Source organism: Homarus americanus, unplaced genomic scaffold (assembly GCF_018991925.1).
Source record: "Homarus americanus isolate GMGI-L3 unplaced genomic scaffold, GMGI_Hamer_2.0 scaffold40248, whole genome shotgun sequence".
NCBI classification, from domain to species: domain Eukaryota; kingdom Metazoa; phylum Arthropoda; class Malacostraca; order Decapoda; family Nephropidae; genus Homarus; species Homarus americanus.
The window spans coordinates 4,888,965-4,908,867 of record NW_024712526.1 but is presented as its reverse complement, the minus strand read 5'-3'; the positions used below and the strand labels follow the sequence as shown (position 1 = coordinate 4,908,867).

The 19,903-nt window shown below is 38.5% G+C and overlaps 1 protein-coding gene across 2 annotated transcripts in view; it reads right to left on the bottom strand.

Moving 5' to 3' along the window:
* Positions 1-19,903, bottom strand: part of LOC121861176 (kinesin-like protein KIF22) — a 67,897-nt gene that overhangs the window by 25,552 nt on the left and 22,442 nt on the right. For both annotated transcript variants that reach the window (XR_006087985.1, XM_042358738.1), the window contains exons 6-10: positions 18,075-18,253; positions 11,988-12,162; positions 5,886-6,067; positions 4,761-4,883; positions 3,398-3,523 (exon numbers count right to left, since the gene is read on the bottom strand). Coding sequence is in view for 1 of the 2 variants with exons in the window: in XM_042358738.1 (XP_042214672.1) it covers positions 3,398-3,523; positions 4,761-4,883; positions 5,886-6,067; positions 11,988-12,162; positions 18,075-18,253 (785 nt within the window). In the remaining variant the exon portion in view is untranslated. The remainder of the gene's footprint in view (positions 1-3,397; positions 3,524-4,760; positions 4,884-5,885; positions 6,068-11,987; positions 12,163-18,074; positions 18,254-19,903) is intronic.

The following is a 19,903-nucleotide window of genomic DNA, read 5'->3' as shown; positions in this document are numbered from 1 at the left end:
CGTAGGAAATAGCTGTACTTTGTTCGACTCCCATAATTGTTTGATTCCCGTAATTGTTTGACTCCCGTATTTGTGTATTTAATATTTGTGTGAGTGGTGTCAATTATTGTGAATATTTTCAAAGTAAAGTGATGTCAATCTCTAACGGTTGTTTGTTAGCCCTTGGAAACCCATGGTTCTTGACTTTCCTTTTATACGATCCTGATTAGGCTGGCAAGGGATTTATATCCCAAATTCCAGGCCTTTACATCAGATACCATTTTTGGGCAAATATCAGGCCAAGAAATTGTAGTATCTCCTTCTAAACACAATGAATGATGACCCACAATTGCTTGGCCTTCCTGTCTCTTCGTAAGTGCTGAGAGATCAGGAAGTTTGGAAACATTTTCATAAAATACCTTGAATAAGGAATCCACAGACTCAGATGTGGTTGAAAACAAAGAAGACTTAGATCTTACCAATGTTACCCAAGGCCTGTTGGGATCATCCTTACTACACTCAATGTTATCCATCAGCTGAATGGGAGTCTATATCAGCCTGTTTCCACTCATAGTAACCAACACTTTTGCCCCAGGTGGAAGAGGTTGCCAAAATGGGGACAGGATGAAGTCAGTCTCAGCAGGTTCTCCCTGCTCTAGTGATTGAACACTATGATTAATGCCAACTTTCTCATCCTGATCCTGGAATCCACTAAATTGGGCTGACTAGGTAGAGGTTCTTGCAAACTTCCTACTGCCTCATTATCTTGAATATCCAATAACCTACTTTTCATAGCAGAAGCAGGTTGGTCTAACTGGGGATTAAGTCTCTTACCTATCACCCATAATTCTAAACTTTCTGCCAACTTGGGATCTTTCCAGTGTTTTACATTTAGAAATTTATTCTTCAAGACCTTATTCCATATATTTTTAATTTGGATCTTCGATAATTCCTTCTTATCCCCTGCAGCTTGATTAATTAAAAAAAAAATTCATAAACTGCACAATCCAATGGTGAAAACAGGTTGTCTGAAACACAGCTGCTATGAATTATGCAAGCCAAATAAGAATCTAACTTGGTAATCCAAGTGGCCCTACATCCTTGATAATTACATGTAGTATGGTCCCCTTGGGTGATAGGTGAAACTACTGAATTCACATCCTCTACTTCCTTGTATGTAGTGTATGAGCTGAACTCTCCAGTACTTGTAGCTCATCACTCAACACTAGTTCCCCAGGGCCAGTTCCATGGTCTCCTCCATCATCCAGCAGTCAAGAAAACTGTCCTTAATCCTCCAGTTGCACATCACTCATCTAAACTAGGACGAACACTATGAGTCACATTGTATCATCATAACAATACAAGGAAGATTACATTTTTCCCAAACATAATCAATATGACTCGTAACTGTGATATTTTAGTAAGTTATTTCATTTAATATCTCTTATTGTTATATGAGTCACCAGTGTGACAATCATAAACACCTAACTCACTATATCATACACCTCTCCCTTCTCTTATATCAAATGTCCCTCAGCTCAATGAACTTTGTTTCTTAATCAAGCTAACTTCATTTTAGAGCACTTATTTGAGGGATCACCAAGTTTTCTATTTGTTGCCAATCAGGATGCACAGACATCACCGCTTCAACTAATAATACTTGAGCGAAAATGCCTGAGTGAGCATTGTCACCCAGAAGGGTTGACAGTGCTGAGATGCTACCATAGCGCCCCATTGGCTAACATTGTTCACCATTACTCTAGCAAGATGTATTGGGCTGAGAATTCCACCCTGAATGGTTCTCATATAACCCATACTGAGGATACAAGGTTCATCCCATGCCTCATTCAGTGGTAAATCATAGTATTTTTCAAAACTTTCACTGAAGTAAACCTTGGCATTTCTTGAAGTTTCACTTCATTTTAATTGTGTTGTTTTTTTTTTTTTGGGGGCATAATCTCAAAGAGCTTCACTTCAAATGAATCTTAACATTTAAAAACAGTTCAGACTGAGCTCGCCACTAATATCGCGCAAAATAAAACTGGACTGCTCAAAATTGCAAATAAATAGATAAATAAATAAAAAAGAAAAGGGAATAATCTAGGGTGATACATTGCACTGAAATCATTGAACCGGTTCACATTAAATTGGGGGTCGAATGTAACTGGCTGCTCAACACCTTTCATCTGCTCTTACTTTGCTTCTCCCATCTTTCTCTTTACTCCCCCTAAATTCCTTGTAAACTTACCTACACTTCTTCATTCCTATCCTTTACTATGGGATGCTACTTTTAATATTTTAATTGGCTAACACCAGACAATTTCATTTAGCAGAAGACCCCACAAATAAGGGGTTAATGAGAACTGAAAACCTTATGAGAACTGAGAACCTTATGAGAACTGAGAACCTTATAAGAACTGAGAACCTTATGAGAACTGAGAACCTTATGAGAACTGAGAGCCTTAGAAGAACTGAGAGCCTTATGAGAACTGAGAACTTTATAAGAACTGAGAACCTCATGAGAACTGAGAACCTCATGAAAACTGAGAACTGAGAACCTCATGAGAACTGAGAACCTTAAGAAAAATGAGAACCTTATGAGAACTGAGAACCTCATGAGAGCTGAGAACCTTAAGAGAACTGAGAACCTTCTGAGAACTGAGAACATCATGAGAACTGAGACCCTTATGAGATCTGAGAACCTCATGAGAACTGAGAACCTTATGAGAACTGAGAACTGAGAACCTCATGAGAACTGAAAACCTTATGAGAACTGAGAACCTCATGAGAACTGAGAGCCTCATGAGAACTGAGAACCTCATGAGAACTGAGAACCCTGAGAGAACTGAGAACCCTAAGAGAACTGAGAACCCAAGAGAACTGAGAACCTTAAGAGAACTGAGAACCTTAAGAGAACTGAGAACCTCATGAGAACTGAGAACCTCATGAGAACTGAGACCCTTATGAGATCTGAGAACCTCATGAGAACTGAGAACCTTAAGAGAACTGAAAACCTTATGAGAACTGAGAACCTCATGAGAACTGAGAGCCTCATGAGAACTGAGAACCTCATGAGAACTGAGAACATCATGAGAACTGAGACCCTTATGAGATCTGAGAACCTCATGAGAACTGAGAACCTTATGAGAACTGAGAACTGAGAACCTCATGAGAAATGAGAACCTTAAGAGAACTGAGAACCTTTCATCATACAAATTCCTCTCTTATTTTTTCTATTTCCTCAGTTGTACTTCCTAAGACTGAACCCTTAAACTATTTCCATTCTTGTTTACTCCCATTTATGTGTCCATCTTGTTGTACATCCCCTTCCCTCAGCTCACAACACTCCTTACTGTATAATTACATATACATATAGATTAAAAAAACACACATACAAAGATTAAACTGATCTACTCACCTTGAACATGTGCCCTTTTTCTTGTGTTCAAGTTTTGCCATAATCTTGTTACACAAACGATCTTCTATATTCTCCAACTGAGTCATCATTGACATCTCAAGACAGCTCACTCGCTCAAGGAGAGGACTGTGAAACCAAATAAAATTAGAAGAGCATATGCAAAGTTAATGCCACGAAAATTTTTTTGCCAAACTGAAAATCATGCACCTTGATAAGACACTGGATTGTCAGTTGAGGTTGGCTGATATAGTTTGGGCATTCAAAGAGAATGTATGGGAGGGAGGAGAGGCAGGGGTAGGCCAAGAATGATATGGGGAGAGGTTGAAAGAATTTACATTACTGTATAATTATGAACCTGACAAGAAAGACTGCAAGAGGCTGGGAAGTATGGAGAGCTGCCATCATGTAACTGTGGATAACCCACACAATTGAGGAAAAGAGCCATAAAACATTGATAATGATGATATTATGTCAGAGTAAATTAAAATAAATTGGAGGAACACTATGAATCACATTGTATCAACATAATAATACAAGGAAGATGACATTTTCTCCCAAACATAATCAATATGACTCATAACTGTGATATTTGAATAAATTATTTCATTAATATCTCTTATTTGTTATGTAAGTCACCAGTGTGACAATCATTAACAACTAACTCACTATATCATACACCTCTCCCTTCTCTATCTCAATTATCCCTCAGCTCAATGAATTTTTTTTCTTAATCAAACTTCATTTAGAGCATTTTTATTTTGAGGGATCATCAAGTTCTCTATTTGTTGCCAATCAGGGTGCACAGACATTATCGCTGCAATTAATTTTCAGCGAAAATGCCTAAGTGAGCATCAAGTCACCCGGAAGGGTTGACAGTGCTGAGCTGCTACCATAGTGCTCCATTGGCAACATCGTTCACCATTACTCTAGCAAGATGTATTGGGTTGAGAATTCCACCCTGAATGGTTCTCATATAACCCATATTGAGGATACAAGGTCCATCCCAACATAACTCTAGATTGCTAGTAAGACCGGAAGGTCAGCATCCGGAAGGATCACTAAGGCTAGCAGCCTCGCTAAAGTTCACCTGGAGAGGCTGAACCCGCTACTGAGGACATCAATAAGAGTTATGAAGAGAAAAACTTAACTCTGGCCTTCATGCTGAGAGTAATTAGAAAACCCAGGGAGGAAGCCCGAAAAGTTTTGTTAACGAACATAAGAGGAGGGAGAGAGATGGCCACATATATCATGGTATTCATACTAGCACGTGTATAATTGGGACAAAGAAAATCTGCCATCTGATGCACCACTAATTAATATTCTGTTACTAATATTTCTCTTAAAAATGAAAGATATAGAGTACCTGAAGCCAGAGGGATGAGCCACAGACTCATTAATGACGGGCTGCTGAATGAGGCTGGAGAACATGGGTGGTGGCATGTCACAACTAACACCCAACAAAGTACTCTTGTCCATCTCATTTATTCTGTAATTATAAAAAAGTTAGTAATACAGTAATGACTTCCCTAAACATAACAAATCACTATTAACTTGTCTACTAGAGTCAGCCATTATTATGTACAGTTAGATACACTCACTACTCACACATGTACTGTACTATAGAAGAGCTCATCAATCATACATCTGCTGTTAGAATACTTTCAAATCCTACATCCTTTGTGTTTCTTTTCTAAATAAAAGAGAATGGATAAAATAAAGTCACATCCATCCATCAATGCTCACTGCATCTCCTAACATACACATTACATAAAGAGAATCTTAACTTTAACACTGATTCGTTAGCTATGCTTTACATTAAGCCTTTATATACACCAGCAGATTTTTTTTGGAGGAACATCATTTTAGGATGTAAGTAGTGTATGTATTTCACTGTTTATTAACTTTAAAATGTCTCTGGATGACATACTATTCTCCCTTTTTTTTTAAATTAATTTTTACTATTCATGCAAGATTTGGCCAATATGGGAGGTACGCCATCTAGTACCTGACCCACTGGTGTGCCACATCTGCTGCCTTCAACAGCCTGAGAACCTCCGTTGATCTCTATTCAATAAAGACATTAACAATTATACGATTGATCAATATGGGCTCGGACAGTTATACGATATAAGAAAATTAACACCACTGACCACTATGCGATGGCTAATGATCAGTTTTATGATGGTCACGGCTTCTGATGTTTGTTTACAAAACCTAATAAATACTTACAAAATTATTTTATAAGATATTTTTATCAAATTCCTTATTTAAACTATTGTGTATTATTAATTTGTGTGTGACAATGACATGTATGTATTCATTATTCACTGTTATTCATTTTCACTAATTGATGCAACACATGTTTTCTGCACTAGTGTTCCCTTTCTACAACACAGCCCAAAAACATCCATCTGGTGTACTCCCATCACTTTACACAACTCAGTAACTTCATGTTAATATTTGCTAGCATGTACATGTAAATACTAACTTTCTTGATGGAGTAATAAAGGTGCTGTTCAGGGAAGAAACCAACACTCTACTTGGTGGCTTGTGACCCGGTGTGGAAATTGTGCTGTTGTGCTCTGGTTTCTTTCCTGAGGCCATTATCCGTCTCTTCCAAGCTTCTGGAGTGGCCGTCACATCTTCACAGCGACGCTTCATGCCCAACCTCTAAAGATACAATTGAAGATTACTCGTGCAGCTTACAGTACTTATATAAATAACAAAATATGCCACAAAAACTTTAGCAGACAAATTTGCAACTTCTAAATATATCTATAAATCTTACGTCTCCAAAAATTCCACATCTCCATCCTATTCTTCTCATGTCTCAATAAATTTCTCAAATGGCCTTTTTGTCTCATATACACAGTAGAATGATTTTTATTTTGATTAAGAAATGCTCCAAAATCTCCAGCTAACATGCATTAATCTGCAATACATGTATGTGCCAGCTCAGCCACAATGATATACAATACTGTACAAGAAATTGCTGTCTAACCTTTACACAGGCCAATATGAGTCTTTGCAAAAATTCAAAAACAAAAATTCCAACTATGGAAATAAAATCTGCTATTAAAGAAATTTGTATTACCACAATTTTCTTTTTAGATACCCTAGCATCATCATTAGTAGTGAGTGTTGCTATGGATAATACTAGAGTTGAGCACTTGGAGGCTTTATTCAACATAAAACAACATTATATCTAAAACAACAAACAATGAATTGTACGGGATTATGTAGCTAAAACGTCATCAACAACAGCATATAACAATAAAGTATAATATTAAAGTAAGCACTGTACACATCATTCTCCCCAGCCTTTAAATGAGATAAACAAGAGAAGAAGTGTATTGAAACTTATGTGAGCATATCATTAGTGCTATTGTTCTGTGGACATTAGTACCTATTTTTGCTATAATGTAGCTGAATGTTGTGTTATAAACTAGAACATGATACCTAAGATAAGAATATTGTAGAAAATAATTTGTCCTCATTACTCAACAAACAACAAAATGAAAATCAACCCAAAGACTAAACAAATACACTGGTATCCCCATTAGCTGGAACAACTGGTGGAGAGCACTTCCGAGGTTGAGAGATTTGCGGCTAACCAGATGACTTTCTCAAACCCGGAAAAATTCCTCATCCCCGGAATATTTTCCGGTTACTAGGAAAAGTTTCCAAGTATCTAAACTAGACATCTTGCACACACAGACACTAGCCCACTTCCCCAGAACGTTTCTGGGTGCTGGGGATGTTTTCCTTGAGTCTAAACTACCAGAGTCCGTAAATGCAGTTCTAATTAAGTTAGAGACTCCATTTCTTTACTATAGTAATCCAGAATAGTTTATATAAGTTTGGCTAAATAAATATATTTAAAAATAAAAAATCTATAAGATATGGGCATGAATAAAGCTGTGTGTTACAACAAAGACTGATATTTTCCACTTCTATAGAGCTGTGGGGGATTAGTGGGTCTTATGTAAGTGACCTGGCCTGGTGCAATGTCAGGTGGAGGTAGGGTGGGGATTAGTGGTCTCATGTTACTGACCTTCTGATGGAATGTCAGATCACCGTTTATTGGGCGAGGGGTTAGTGGGTCTCATGACCTGAAGATGTCTTGAATAAACACGAAAGTTCAAGTATTTTAGAGAGATTGTGATAAGTAAAAGTAAAAATGAGTAAAGTTGTATCCCTTCAACATTACGTTCCAAAACATTTTAAAATATGGAGTGAGAAAGTAGAAAAGTGTAGGTGATTAGAGAGATGGTGTGGAAGGAGTGATAACATGCACCAGTGTTACCAAGTGCTCCTCAACAACTGATATTTAACTAGCTACCATGCAGTCACACACAAAAAATCTGCCATACAATAAGACCGACACTCCTTATGCTTGCTGTCTTAATTCCTGTGTTGGGGATGTATGGGGTGATGTTGGGGTGTGTGGGTGGTTGTTTGAGTGAGTGAGTGAGTGAGTGAGTGAGTGAGTGAGTGTGTGTGTGTGAGTGTGTGTGTGTGTGTGTGTGTGTGTGTGGCACAGTGTGGGTGAGGTGAGGGTGGTGCTGGAGGGTATGTGTGGGTGATGTAGGGGTGTATGTGTGTGATGTGTAGCACAGTGTGTGTGATGTGGGGTGAAAGTAGGGGAGTCAGTCAGTTCTCCCTCCCTCCTTCCTCACTCAATTGTTATAGGCAGATGAATTTGATACCATAATGATCCTTAAATTTTCTAAAAGGTATTTCCAATAAGATATCCTTAAACAATATTTCAATATGATATAGTGATGGGAATTCCATTCTTTTATATATTAAAAAAAACACGCAAGAAATGTTGATACTGTACAGGAGTCAGTAAAATCAGTTCTAATTTCATTAGACACAACATTTTTATCAAAATAATCCTGAATACTTTATCTAAAGGCTTGGTTAAATAAAAGAGAAAAAAAGCTCTACATGATACAGGCGTGAATAGAGCTGTGTTACAGCTTGTACGAGCTGTAGTTATTTACGCAAACACCGCTGTACAATATTGTTCATACTGTTAACATAATAATGTATACTACTGTATATATTGTACTCACCAGCAGATCATGTCATCTTTAGCCTACAATAGGCAGACACTTCACTCAGCTGACTGTAATACATAACTGTAATAATGTCTAAACACTTGTGATGGAGGTCGGGTGGGAGATTATTGGGTCATGTTACTAACCTGACCTGATGCAATATTAGGTCACCCATTGTTGGGGTGGGGGATTAGTGGGTCTTCCCACTTACTGAATGTACAGTATAGTATATGTAACTGTAATCACTTTTTATGTTCTTAACACAGCTTTAACACTATTCTTGGCTGATTTTGTTCTGGTACAATAATGCACAGCACTGCACAACACAAATTGTACAGAAAACAGCAGCTAGTGAGGGAACAACCTTCTACAATGGCAGCAGAATATGAACTAAGTGATCCAAGCAGCTGGGCCACCCATGCGCCTGGCATGTGGGGATGGGTTGGAGCATCTTTTGGGATGCCCTGAAAATTTATTCCCAGACCCAGAAATAAAAATGTGTTGAGATTTTCCAGAACTGTTCTAGGAATTTTCAGAATATGAACCTGATTTTGAACCTTAGAATTTGTTCCCAAACCCGGAAATCAGATAATTTTTCGGAGAAATTACGAGCAAATTTCAATTTTGGCTATTGGCGAGTGCTGGATTTGAGGGCTTCCGACTAACGGAGATATTATTGTATCAAGAGAGTTTTCACGGATCATTTTGAAGGACACCCCCCCCCCCTTGACCACCGAAGGGACAAGACTTACCTGGAGCTCCTCTGGGAGCAGCCAAGTCAACTGTTATGTTGGCCCATACCAACTCCCTCCCCTGAACCCCTCCTCCCCACCAGAATATCAACAAGTTCTTGCCAGAAGTTACTATTTCATTTAGGAAAGGAATGGAACCAGTGTTGAATAGTGGTGAACAGTACTTAAGTCAGTGAAAAACAACTCAACTGTAACAGCTGAGTCGTACCCAAGCTAACCTTCACCCAGTGAGATCCCAGGTACCCAATGATAACTGCCCGTGAGACTCAACAACACCAGCTATGTGTTAATCCGTCCACGATAGAGGCCTGGGACCACACCTCACTCACTTGAGTGAGTGAGGTCCTGTGACACCAGACCACGTGGTGTCCCTATGATGCTATGACACCACGTAGTGAATGAGTTGCTACAGTATCATGTGAGGTCCCTCATAACACCATCTGTGAGGGAGTTACTACACCACATCGAGCCCCTCATAACACCACCTGTGAGGGAACTACTACACCACATGATGCCCCCCTTAGCGCCATCTGTGAGGAAGTTACTAAACTACGTGTCTGCTGTTCAACACCTCAACGTACATGATCTACGTGACCTCCACTGTAAATATTAATCTGTATGTTCACTGTATGTTCCTTCACCTTTCTCTAATGAAGGCTTTTGTTAAACCACCAATGTATGTAATAAGTCATTTATGTCAATGTATATTTTCAGCCTTCGGGCTGCAGAACTTTTCAATAAACCGTTAATTGTCTACCACGCACGCACGCGTGCACACGCACAAACACACACATCACTATAGACCACAAACTGGACTGGAAGGCCCATGTAAACAACACAATCAAGGCAGCCTCGTACCGACTCTACATGCTACGATGACTCAGGTCACTTGGGGCACCCACGCCAGAGCTGAGGACTATCTACAACGCCTTTATTCTCCCCAAATTAACGTATGCGTCACCAGCCTGGACATCTTCTCTCAACTCAACCCAACAACGTCAGCTAGAGAAGGTATAGAAGAGGGCCTGCAGAATCAATCTCGGCGCAAACTACTTCGGCTACAACAACGCTCTCTCCACCCTGGAAATGCCATCCCTCAGTGACCTCCACCACCACATACTAGCAGGATTTGGCAGTGGGCTACTGCACCATCCTTGCCATCGCCACCTACTGCCACCGGCAGTCCCCCGCCCACCTTGCGCAATCCGCCAGTACAACAAAATTCAGCCCATAAGAGCCCGCACCGATAGATATAAGAATAGCACCATCCCATCTATTGTTAAAATAATAAACAGCTCCTGATTCATGTACCGTACAGCCCTGTAAATGTATTGAATTTATATTATTGTCTAAATCACATGTAAGTTTGTATATTTTCAGCCATTGGCTGCAACTCGATTTATAAACCGTTTATTATTATTACGTATTATTATCACACACACACACACACCTTCCTTGAGACAGTCTTGGTCATCATGTGTGTGGCAGCACAGTACCGCTCAACCCTTTAATTATTCCATGAGTTTTGTTATATTTTTCCTTATACCACAATATTCTACAAGCTTTATTCTTTATTTTGGTATATAGTACAATCAATGACCACCATAGTACAAGGCAAATGTGAATGGAAATCGAGATCTTACGAAATATATTCCTACGTTTTCAACTTATACTAAAAAAAAAGTGGCTTAAATTTCAAGAATTTTCAATTTTTTATGGTTTCATACAATTTTTCAGACAACTTTATGCTGGAAGAGATCCCATTACTATTATTAAAACAATTCCATGGCAGTGAAATGAGCCCTAAAAAAAATATAAAATAAATAAATAAAAGGTTTTCAGCAAAAACCTCCGAGGCCGAGTGTAAGTTTTCACACGAATGTGTCTCAGACTCCAAGGTTGACGTGCGTGATCAAGTGCAAACTGTTGTTTTTTTGGTTATTAACTCTCTTTGTCGGCCCTCATCATGGCTCCCAAACACAAAACTGATGCAAGTGACAGTAGCGCATCCAAGAAAAGAAAAACAATTACAATGGAAGTGAAAGTTGATGTAATTAAACGTTCTGAAAAAGGCAAAACACCCTCAGTCATTGGTAAGGTGTTGGGCTTCAGACGCTCAATGGTCGGAACAATTTTGAAAGAGAAAATTCTTGAACATGTTAAAGGATCTACACCAATACAGTCAATCTCTACAGCATCTACAGACCAGCATCTACAGAACCAGTCCCATCAACCTCTGGTTAACTGTTCTTCAGATGCTTCTGTCTTTCTTCTTGATGACATGCAAGCTTAAGACTGCAGTCTATTAGTGCTGGTGTTCAATAATATTTCCATGTTCTCCATAATGTTTGAGTATATATGACTCGCTTTCATTGCACTTAAAAATGAAAACGTATGAACTGAATGCTTATTATATAAGGAATTATTGTATTGGCAAGGTAGACTGAGATGGTTTGGGCATCTGGAGAGAATAGACACCAGTTGGGTCACAAGATTCATGAGGCTGAACGTGGAATGGAGGAGAGCTCTGGGTAGCTGTAGCCCACAAATGACATGAGTGACTTTAAGAAATGATCTTAGTGATAAGCACCTGTTAAGATAGGCAGCAATAGACCATGCAGCTTCATGAATTGCTATCAGGTAAACAGCTAACCCACAAAAGCATGAAAAGGTTCATAAAATGATCAACTCATAGACTTGACAATACAATACAAATCACCTGATCCAATAAGTCAATTATATTAACATACGGTAAATAGATATGTACTGTACCTTAATAGTAGACAAAATTTGAGGCTTGGTTCTGATATTTCTAGCTTGTTCTGCATAGTGTAGAGTCTTGATAGTTTCATGCACATTAAAGTTGGCAGGGCTGACACAAGCAATCATTGCTGTGTGGCTATTGCCACCCAAAGAGTCTTTGAGGAGTCTTGTTAATACTGATTCCCTAAAAAATTAATTAATTAATAAATTCCTTCAACAGACTACAGTATTATCTGTTTGTGTTAATTCATATTCAAAAAGGTTAGTCAAAGATTACCTATACAAGTATATACAGTAGAATCCCAGTTATTCGGCACTTACAGAGTTTGAGAGGTGCCGGATAAAGAGTTTTTTCCGGTTAGTTGAAACTCACTCTTAGGATCCCCCAATAAATCCTACAATGCACAGTGCTACAGACGGACCTCACAAATTTGTGTCTCAGAAAAATGGACTTTTACATTTATTCCACTCTACTATAATGGATACACTACAGTAAACCCTTGCTATTCATGGGGCTTCGGTTCCAAGGAATGGCACGAATTGGCAAAACCATGAATAGCAACTTATACTATTTTAGTGCACTACTGTATATCTATAATGTGTATGAGAAGCTTAAGTCACCAATACTACTCTCCTTCATATGTGGAAGTTTGGAGCTTGATGAAGAGTAATGTACAATAGAATGAAATCTGGTTACTGAAGCATAAGGAGATCATCAGGATCACTGTTAGAAGAGGGTGATGCAGTGGTGGTTGGTGGAGAGGCAGGAGGCGGGTGGTGTGTGGCGGGGAGGTGGAACGCCGGGCAGCAGCCAACCAAGTAGGTGAGGGAGACGAATCAGCTGGGCGAGCAGCTGGTTCATTCTTGAAAAACATCGTGATTGGTAGTTTTTTCCTCTTGACTTTGAGAGTTCCAAAAGCTTCGCTCCACTAGCATCACTAGCACTGACACTACGCAGTCTTTTAGGGGCCATTTCACACAGAAACACGAACATTTTGAGTACAAGACAAGAGATGCTGTGTCGCAGGCATTGGTTGAGCGCAAACAAAGGGGGAGAGGAGACGCTTCAGTCGCATGGGGGTGACTCGCTGCGCTGCTGAAGAGGCTCGTAAGTTAACCACCATCTGCTTACCAAAAAAATCGAAATTGCAAATCACAAACCCACAAATAGCAAGGGTTTACTCTATAACCTCATTAATTTAACAAAAATGGGCTCTGGGTCACAAGTTACTGAAAATCAGAATTAACCAAGTTCGGAATATTTTCACATTCAACAATTTCCAAATTTTTGTGTTCAATTATTTGTTCATTTTCTGTTCAGTTTTTCAGATTCCCATGCCTTGGCTGCCAAATAAAATATTCTATTTATAATTATTGTGCAATCATAAATAAAGTATCTTTTAAATGTACACATACCAAAACAATAAAGTAAATAATACAGTAATAAATAAATGTAACACACTGTGAGGTGATCTGACGAGTCGAGGGGTGAAGAAACAAGGCAAGAGGTGAAGTGACGGTGCAGGAGATGAGATGACATGACAAGGTACTTAAACAGCACACATATTAACAGCGCTACTAAACCACTGTCTTATAACATTATACTGTCTTTTTTTTAATTAATTAATACATGATGGCTTTATTTAGCTACTTTTGCACTTAGACAAATGATCAGTGAATAAACCAGGGCATATGGAGCCATATTATATACTAAAATAATATTAAGTTCTGAAAAATATGCTACAATATTATTTACTAAGTGCTCAAGACAGATCCTGTGGTAAGCACCAACCCCCTTGAGCAGTGATAACAATGGTGCATGAGAGATGGTGAGTGCTGGCAACATTGTTAGGGAGAGCAGAAAGGATCAGCTTTTACCTCCCTGTAAACAAGAGACCGGGAATATATTACAGTGCAATAGCTCATCTAGGATTGAGGGCATAATATTATTATTTTTTTAAGGGAATTAATTATTTTTTGATAATATTTTATTAATCTGGCACCAAATGAACCTAAATAAACCATTTTTTTTTTCTAAAAAAGTTTTTGTGATAAAGTCCAGAATGCGATGTCTAGCTTTATTCCTAGGTATGTAACTGCCTAGCATTAACTCGCCAGGCCAACATACGGGCAATTAAAACATCTAATAATTACTTAAATACGTAATATTAGAAGGACACATCACTACCTGGCATTTAATTGCAATTCTCAAAATCCCCTCTCGCACCCTCCATCACACGCATTGCTACCGTCATCTCTTGCCCTAGAGCGAGCAGTAAACAAATGTCAACTCTCAAGGGGTGGAGATGGGTGGGATGTCGACGTTGCATTCTGGACTGCAGCTACTCCCTGACTTACGACCACCCGGACATACGACCGCCTCAGTCGTACCAAAATTTTGTCAAATTACATATTTTCGAGTCCCAACGTCAGTGATTGCGCCGAGTACTGACAAAATTTTCGTTTGTAATTCCCTTTAAAATGGTTGGCAAGCTTAAAAGTGAGAGTTTTGTGGTGCTGAGAAGAAAAAAAGACACCCATTTTAGATTTTCTATGTATTATTTAAGCATTTTCGACTTACAACCTGGATTTGGGTCCCTAACCCCGTCATAAGTTGGGGAGCAGCTGTATATCACAAAAACTGGATTTTAGCTAAACAAGCTAATTTCATTTTAGAGCACTCATATTTTGAGGGATCACCAAGTTCTCTATTTGTTGCCAATCAGGATGCACAGACATCACCGCTTCACTTAATCATGCTTGAGTGATGATGCCTGAGTGAGCATCAAGTCACCCAGAAGGGTCGACAGTGCTGAGATGCTACCATAGCGCTCCACTGGCTAACATCGTTCACCATTACTCTAGCAAGATGTATTGGGCTGAGAATTCCACCCTGAATGGTTCTCATATAACCCATACTGAGGATACAAGTTCCTTCCCAACATAACTCTAGATTGCTAGTAAGACCGGAAGGTCAGCGTCCGGAAGGATCACTAAGACTAGCAGCCTCGCTAAAGTTCGCCTGGAAAGGCTGAACCCGCTACTGAGGACATGAATAAATTAGAGTTATGAAGAGAAAAATTTAACTCTGGCCTTCATGCTGAGAGTAATTATAAAACCCAGGGAGGAAGCCCGAAAAGTTTCGTGAACAAACATGCGAAGAGGGAGAGATGGCCACATATATCATGGTATTCATACTTGCACGTGTATAATTGGGACAAAGAAAACTTTATATACAGTATGTACAGTACAGAGTTGGCTTGTGTTTGGGCATTATGAACAAGTATGAGAGTTTTAAGCGCACTAAATTGACACTCACGAGAGGCAGGTGTTACTCTGACAACACCCACGCGGCAACTGAAGACAGAGAGGTGGGATGGCGGGAGTGAAGCTTTGGCTAACTAACTAAAGCACCAATGAACACTAGACTCGGGAACAACAGGCTGTTTCAATATCAAGGAACACCAGACTTGGCAGCTGACACACCATCCTGGGAACACCAAACTTGGCAGCAGACGCCACATTGCTACCCTCACTTGACAATCCAACACCTACATAAACAAACACCAAAAATATTAGTTACAGTATTAAATCTTTTCCATTATCTTCACCAGTGCCGGATTTAGACCTGTGGAAGCACATGGGCAGCCTCTTTGTGGAGGCCTCCCCTCATTATAACTACCCAAAAGGGTGGGGTTGTGAGTGAAGTGAGCCTAAACATCTGGGAGTTCCGGGGGGCGCTGTAAGCCCCCGGGAAAACTTTGAAATTTGAATACTTCCTTGGAGAATTTTGAAGCCATATGCAGTTATATTGAGGAAATTAGAACATATTGTAATATATGGAGGCCCCTGGGCAGCTGCCCACTTTGCCCACTCCTGAATCCAGCCCTGATCTTCACTTCACTTTTAACGTCACTAACAACCCATTTACACTCGCTTTAGAAATTGGAATCTGCATCAGACTCGGCAGCTGATGCACCATCCCGAGAACAACAGACGACACACTGCCACCCTCACTTAACAATCATAAACGAACAAACCTTAAAATATTAGTTACAGTGTTAAATCTTTTCCATTAAGCTTTCCACTATCTTCACTTCACTTTTCACGTCACTAACGACTCAAATACACTCACCTTAAAAGACGTAATCTGCAGCAGAGTCGGCTGCTTTCTCATCACTCATTCAGAAAGACTGAGCGGGCGAGAGTGAATACGTGAGTGAGCAGCCACGTTGGTGCCTCTGGTGAGCAAATAACGCATTTTTTTTTCATGGCGGTACATTTGAAATATTTCCTACCCAATTTCCCATGCGAAATAAAAAATTTATCGCTACATATAGGAAAATTTTGATAATCTTGGAAGCTGCGATATAAAAAAATCGTTATATAAAGTCGCAATATATCCCGACCCTACTGTTCTCTAATGTGGCTTTGAAATACAGAAAAAATAAAATAAAACATGAGAATGAAGAGCATGGGTGTGTATGTGTGAGAAATAAGCATGTGTGGAGACAGTTACAGCCAAGGCCTTGGCTATAAATACATTACTGTCTCGCCAGCCTCGTATATTGTTACTTGTAATGAAACTATAAAAGCTGTGGAAGAAATTACAATACACTAATGTGTCTTAGAAATAATGAAAATACATTATAATATAAAATCATAAAATAAGAGAAATGAAGAGCATGGGTGTGTATGTATGTGGACGCAGTGAGCAATAATTATGTGCTCCTCCCAATGTGACGTCACGGCACACACACACACGGCGGAGAGCGGCAGCCACACGTCTATGAGTCATCTGGTTGATTGTTTGGCTGAAGTGGGTCGTGCCACCCAGATGATGGTTTGAGAGTGGAAGGAACTATTTTTTGGACAAAATATGTCATGTTGTATTTTATGATATGTATTGATTTTATTTTTTATCATAGCAATAAATATGGCAGTTCATTCCCATTGTGCACGGTAATCAAACTTATGTTTCTAGCTGATTTTGGAATTTTTATTTTTATTATTATTTCATTTTGGTGCCAGTTAGTTGAATCTACCAGTTAGCCAGATACAGGATAACTGGGAGTCTACTGTATTTAAGTAAAAACATTATTGTAAACCAGGATCTCCAAGTCAGAGACCAAAACTTCTATCCCATACCAAAATAAACACTGAAAATATTGTCATGTAACAATGAACACTGAAACTATTAAGTCGTCAACAATAATGAACACTGAAACTATTAAGTCATCAACAATAATGAACACTGAAACTATTAAGTCATCAACAATAATGAACACTGAAACTATTAAGTCATCACCAACAATGAACACAAACTATTAAGTCATCACTAACAATGAACACAAACTATTAAGTCATCACCAACAATGAACACAAACTATTAAGTCATCACTAACAATGAACACAAACTATTAAGTCATCACCAACAATGAACACAAACTATTAAGTCATCACCAACAATGAACACAAACTATTAAGTCATCACCAACAATGAACACAAACTATTAAGTCATCACTAACAATGAACACAAACTATTAAGTCATCATCAACAATGAAAACCTTAACTATTAAGTCATCACCAACAATGAACACAAACTATTAAGTCATCACTAACAATGAAAACCTTAACTATTTAGTCATCACTAACAATGACCACAAACTATTAAGTAGTCAGTGACAACACATAATGATGAGTGGCACTGATAAATGAATACAACAACTACATACCAACAATGAAGAACAAAAGCAATAACTATTGCATGTAGTATCAGATCAACAGCAGCAATAGCCTGAACTGAAATTTGAGTAATATTACCAACTAAATCTTGTGCTTCAAAAAAAAAAAATAAATAAAGCCAAACTGTGTGTTTGTTAATGAAAATTATCTAAAGCGTTATACCTGTGTATCCCTAAATCTACAAGCATGAAAGTGATTAAATTTGTTTAAACTCTACACTATGGTAGCAACCTCTACATATCATCCTATCTTGTCATTTTTTTTGTATGATGTGTTTGATCATTGTTAATAATACTGTACAGTATTAACAAATGGCCAAATTTTAATTCATTAATTATATTTTACGGACCTGTAAGGAACATAACCAGCTGTAGGGTTACTGAGAGCAGCCAAAACCTTGCTGAGTGCCAGGAGACCTTTATTAATGTTGACCCCCTCAGTAAACTGCCGGCCAGACATCTGTGTTCGACCGACACCCTCGGCTCCAGCCAGATCAACCAGCTTTAAGCACGAATGATGATAACCTTTCTGTAATAAATAAATTAGTATATCAATTACTATACAGTACAGTATACAGTTGAACTTCAATTTACGCGGTTCTCATTTACGCGTTTGGTCATTTACGCGGTACCTTGCCAAAACCGGGATGCCCGATTTACGCGGTGAATTTACTCATTTACGCGAGTGAAGTATAATTTGTTTATTTACTGAAGATATACAGTATATGTTTTTAGCTCATAAAATATATAATTTACATTGCTTGAATCCTTACAAAATGGTGATCATTTTAAATATAAACATCTTAACATTTGCATTAGACGTACATATTTTAGATGTAATTTAAGGAGATCATGAAAATAAACAAATATTTTATCGTTTGTGCAAAATATATGACGTTTACATTCAAAATATTTCCTGACCTGCAAGGAATCCATAAATGTCAATTATATTATCCTAACTTTAGTCTGAGGTATTATTTATTACTAAAAATGTAAATATACTGTTTTCTCCCAAACATTTCTCTGGTACGGAGGGAAGGTGGGGGGTAGGGGTGGGGGGTAGGGGTGGGGGGTAGGGGTGGGGAGGGAGGGAGGGACCCAGCAAGCGTGGGAAGAGGGGTGGAGGTGGGGTATTTTGATTGACAGATAGTGTCTGGGTGAATAATAATTTGTTTATTTACTGAAGATATTTGTTTTAGCTCATAAAATTCATACAAATTACCCAGCCAGAATATAATTTACATTGCTGGAATTCGCATAAGATTTTTATTATTTTAAATATAAACATCATGGAATTTGCATTAGACATACAAATTTTAGGTCTAATTTAAGAATTATCATTACAAAGCCAAAATTTTATCTTTTGTGCAAAATATATGATGTTTAAATTCAAAATATTCCTGGCCTTGCAAGGAATCCAGCAATGTCAATTATATTATCCTACCTTTATTCTGAGGTATTATTTATTACTATACCTTAAAATCTAGTGTTCTCACCCAAACATTTCTCGGAGAGGGAGGAGCCAGCGACCGTGAGAAGAGGGAGGGGTGGGAGGGGGGAGGAGTTGAGTCCATTATTTGAATGGACATTAACCTGGCGACTGTATTTCTCTTAAATATTAATTGTGCGTGCATACCATCATAAAATTAAGCTATTATTTTTACTACAACGTAGGTATTATGTCGGAAAAAGTGGAGTTTGGGAGTCGGCCCAGTCTCTATTTCAATTAATCCCATATGTTCTGTTATTCCATTTACGTGTTTCTCGTTTTACGCACTACTCTGCGGGTTCAATTGACCGTGTAAATCGGGGTTTTACTGTAGAACAGGTAAACTCGCCACAAAAATTTCTCCAACACTCTTAGGGTCATACAATATGACAAAATCAACAAGAAATCTTAACAATGCTCTATGAGGAATTTTTACTGAAATTAAATTACTACCGCCTGGGAAGATATTGGAAGTATAATGTATCGTCTAATGGTAGACCCTGCTGCCATATGGCATCACAAAAATTGTGACCAAGTCCCAGGTTGCTGATCTGTCTTTCTGCCTCACTTACACACAATTGCAGGGTCTCAATTGTTTCTCTTACTTTGACAACACAACATATATACAGTATATCATTTCTCACTATTGATTTTTTTTTTCTTTTATTTATGGTCCTTTATTATTACCCT